This window comes from Siphateles boraxobius, unplaced genomic scaffold (genome assembly GCF_051911475.1).
Source record: "Siphateles boraxobius isolate OS27281-9 unplaced genomic scaffold, OSU_SipBor_1 65, whole genome shotgun sequence".
Taxonomy (NCBI): domain Eukaryota; kingdom Metazoa; phylum Chordata; class Actinopteri; order Cypriniformes; family Leuciscidae; genus Siphateles; species Siphateles boraxobius.
In genome coordinates this window covers 858,015-860,711 of record NW_027509192.1, presented here as the reverse complement: position 1 = coordinate 860,711, position 2,697 = coordinate 858,015, and the positions used below count along the sequence as shown (strand labels likewise).

The following is a 2,697-nucleotide window of genomic DNA, read 5'->3' as shown; positions in this document are numbered from 1 at the left end:
TTTGGTCTAATGTTTCTGTTTGTTTGGGAAAAAACAACAACTTTATGGTCTTGACCTGTAACCTCAATTTAGTTTATTAATTATTGAAGAAAAAAAAGTATATTAAATATACATGGCATGCCTGGCTTTAAGATGTTGCATTTTTGCAGAGCTGCTAGTACGGTGTAAATATATTGAACAAATGTTGAAATTAAATGTGATGACGTCTATAATTTGATTATATATATATAAAGGTATGGAGTTTTTTTTTTTTTACTGTAAACATAGGTTCTAAAACCGTTATGAATTGAAAAATGAATAGAGTTCCCTGTTTTTTTTTTTTTTGTGTGGTGTAGTTTCAGTAAGATTTAGTTAAGTTGAAAATGTAAATTGACAACCTTTATATTAAATTCCTAACCATATTTTTTTTTCTCAATGGAAAATGGCACGCTTTTCTCCAGCAGCTGAAATACACAATAACTAACAAGGAATGCTGTAAATTTATGAGGTAACCTTACTTCACAACTTAGTGTATCAATAATTTATGAAATGTAAAAAAAGAGTAAGAATATAACTTTAAGGCACATGTTACCCACAGCTAAGTTTGGAGGAGGAAATCCTTGCAAGACATTAAGAACATGAACATCATATACTTAAGACAATATTGTGAAATTTGGCATTATAGATCATGAAGCCAAACCTATATTATTTTAATATTAGCTGCTCTGTTGTAATGGCTGGGATCATCTCAGTGTTTCAGCAGAGAGAGTCTTCAGTCTGCATGTGTCTCTGGAACTCTGTGTGATGCTGAGAACTCTCTCTCCCTTCTTGTTATTCACATGGCCAGAGTCCACCCTGTTTCAAAAGACACGGACAAACGCATTGATGTAAGGTTGCACACAGCTTGATGATTAAATTATTAATAACACTGACAAAGGAAATGTTCAATGGATTAGTTAATGTGTCACAGAACGTTCCCACAATTTTATGTTTTTAAAAGTTCTGTAAATGTTAGGACCAACGTTCTTAAAACAATGTTATGGAACGTTCTTAGAACATCGTTCTTGGAACGTTCTTACACTCAAGCCTTTTATTAATCCTAAGGCTACATATTATTCATATTATGGATTAATCATTTTAAATGAGTAAAAAAAAATAAGCTTAAGGAATTTTTTTTTTTTAAATCTTAATGGAACAATGGATGGACCATTTAGTTTGTTATTCGTATCGATAAATTTAAACATTTTCTTTTATGTAGTTTGTTATTCGTATTGATCAATTTAAACATTTTATTTTTTTATTACTATTATTTATAAATACGAATCAAACTGAAATGGTCCATTCATTAGTTCCATTACGATTTACACAAAATGTTTTATTAAGCTCTATTTTTTTTCTTTTAAAAGTCTTAATCCATAATATGAATAATATGTGGATTCTTTTTTTTTTGAGTGTGTTGTTAGTACATTAACTTCTGATCTGTTTTTCATTAGGATACATATAATTTTTGTTAAAAGTTATCAAGCATTTTAGATTGAAACATAGTAGCCCTACTACACTTACAGAGCCTTACAGTTGGCATTGCTCTATTACAATATTTTTTACAGATGTGTTTGCATGGATTTGAACATTTTACATTCAGTAGCAAAAAACAAAAAAACCTTGTCGTTCTTCGCTTGAATATTTTACTCCAGGCTGAGTTCCAGACGGCCGCGCGCAAAGACGGACTACCCCAAATATACAGCGCGGGGGTGCTGAGCGCGTTCATTCGCGCCATGATCGCGAAAAGATTCGTGGCTTCATTTTTGAACCACATCCCGTTCTTAGTCACATATTTTACCGAGATGTTCACAAAAGACGGAGCCCACAAGATGAGAAAACAAATGACCACATAAACGATGATGCGCAGCGATTCCTTCTTGCTCTTCTTGTCGCTGCTGGGCATCTCTCGGCTCAGCTGATGCCTCGCGATCAAGTACAATTTCACGGTCATTAACACTTTGATGGCCACGATCACCTGTAGGACAATGACCCCAAACGCGTTCATTTGCGCGGCAAAAGCAACAGGCACGACACTTTGAACAGTAAGAATTGAATATGTGTAAATCCAACAGAGCGCGCAAACGCCAATCACAACCCCGCGCGTGATGTAACGCTTGTAGAAGAAGGGGTGACACACAGCCAGGTATCTGTCAAACTGAGCAAACACAAACGTCAACACGTTCACCCCTAGAAATGACGGTAAAATGTAATAAGTGCCGTTTCGGGACGGGTAACCCTCCTGGACGTCAAACAGGCCGAGGTAGAAGACAGAGCCGCCGGTTAACGTGTCACTAATGCTGGTGTTTAACATGAAGATGAAGCGGTTCTGGGAGCGAAGGGCTCTGGTGCTCATGATGCCGATGACCACTGACCCTGCCAGGAGAGACGAGCATGTGGCGAACAAGATATGAAAAATAAATATCAAATAATCTTCAGGACGCGAAAAGTCAACAGAGAGTGGAACGGTTAGGTTAAAGGTGAGCATTGTAAAGAGCCTTTAGTAGATGGAGGACACTGGTCATGATTAAAGGGTGTTTAAGTAGCTAGATGAGGCTCAAGCCCATGAGACTGAAATTCGACTATGATTCCGATAATGGCACATGGGATTGGGAATAGTCTGCACTTGAGATTTTTATTTGCTTGGTGTCAGAGACCCTTGTGCTGTGATTGATGGGA

The 2,697-nt window shown here is 36.7% G+C and overlaps 1 protein-coding gene across 1 annotated transcript; it reads right to left on the bottom strand.

Annotated features, from left to right (window-relative positions):
* Window positions 1-722: 722 nt before the first annotated feature.
* On the bottom strand, window positions 723-2,506 carry LOC143721269 (uncharacterized). Its single transcript, XM_077211557.1, has 2 exons — window positions 1,641-2,506; window positions 723-834 (listed from the first exon to the last, which is right to left on the bottom strand). Exons 1-2 carry the CDS (start codon window positions 2,504-2,506, stop codon window positions 723-725), a joined length of 978 nt encoding a protein of 325 aa, XP_077067672.1.
* Window positions 2,507-2,697: the final 191 nt, after the last annotated feature.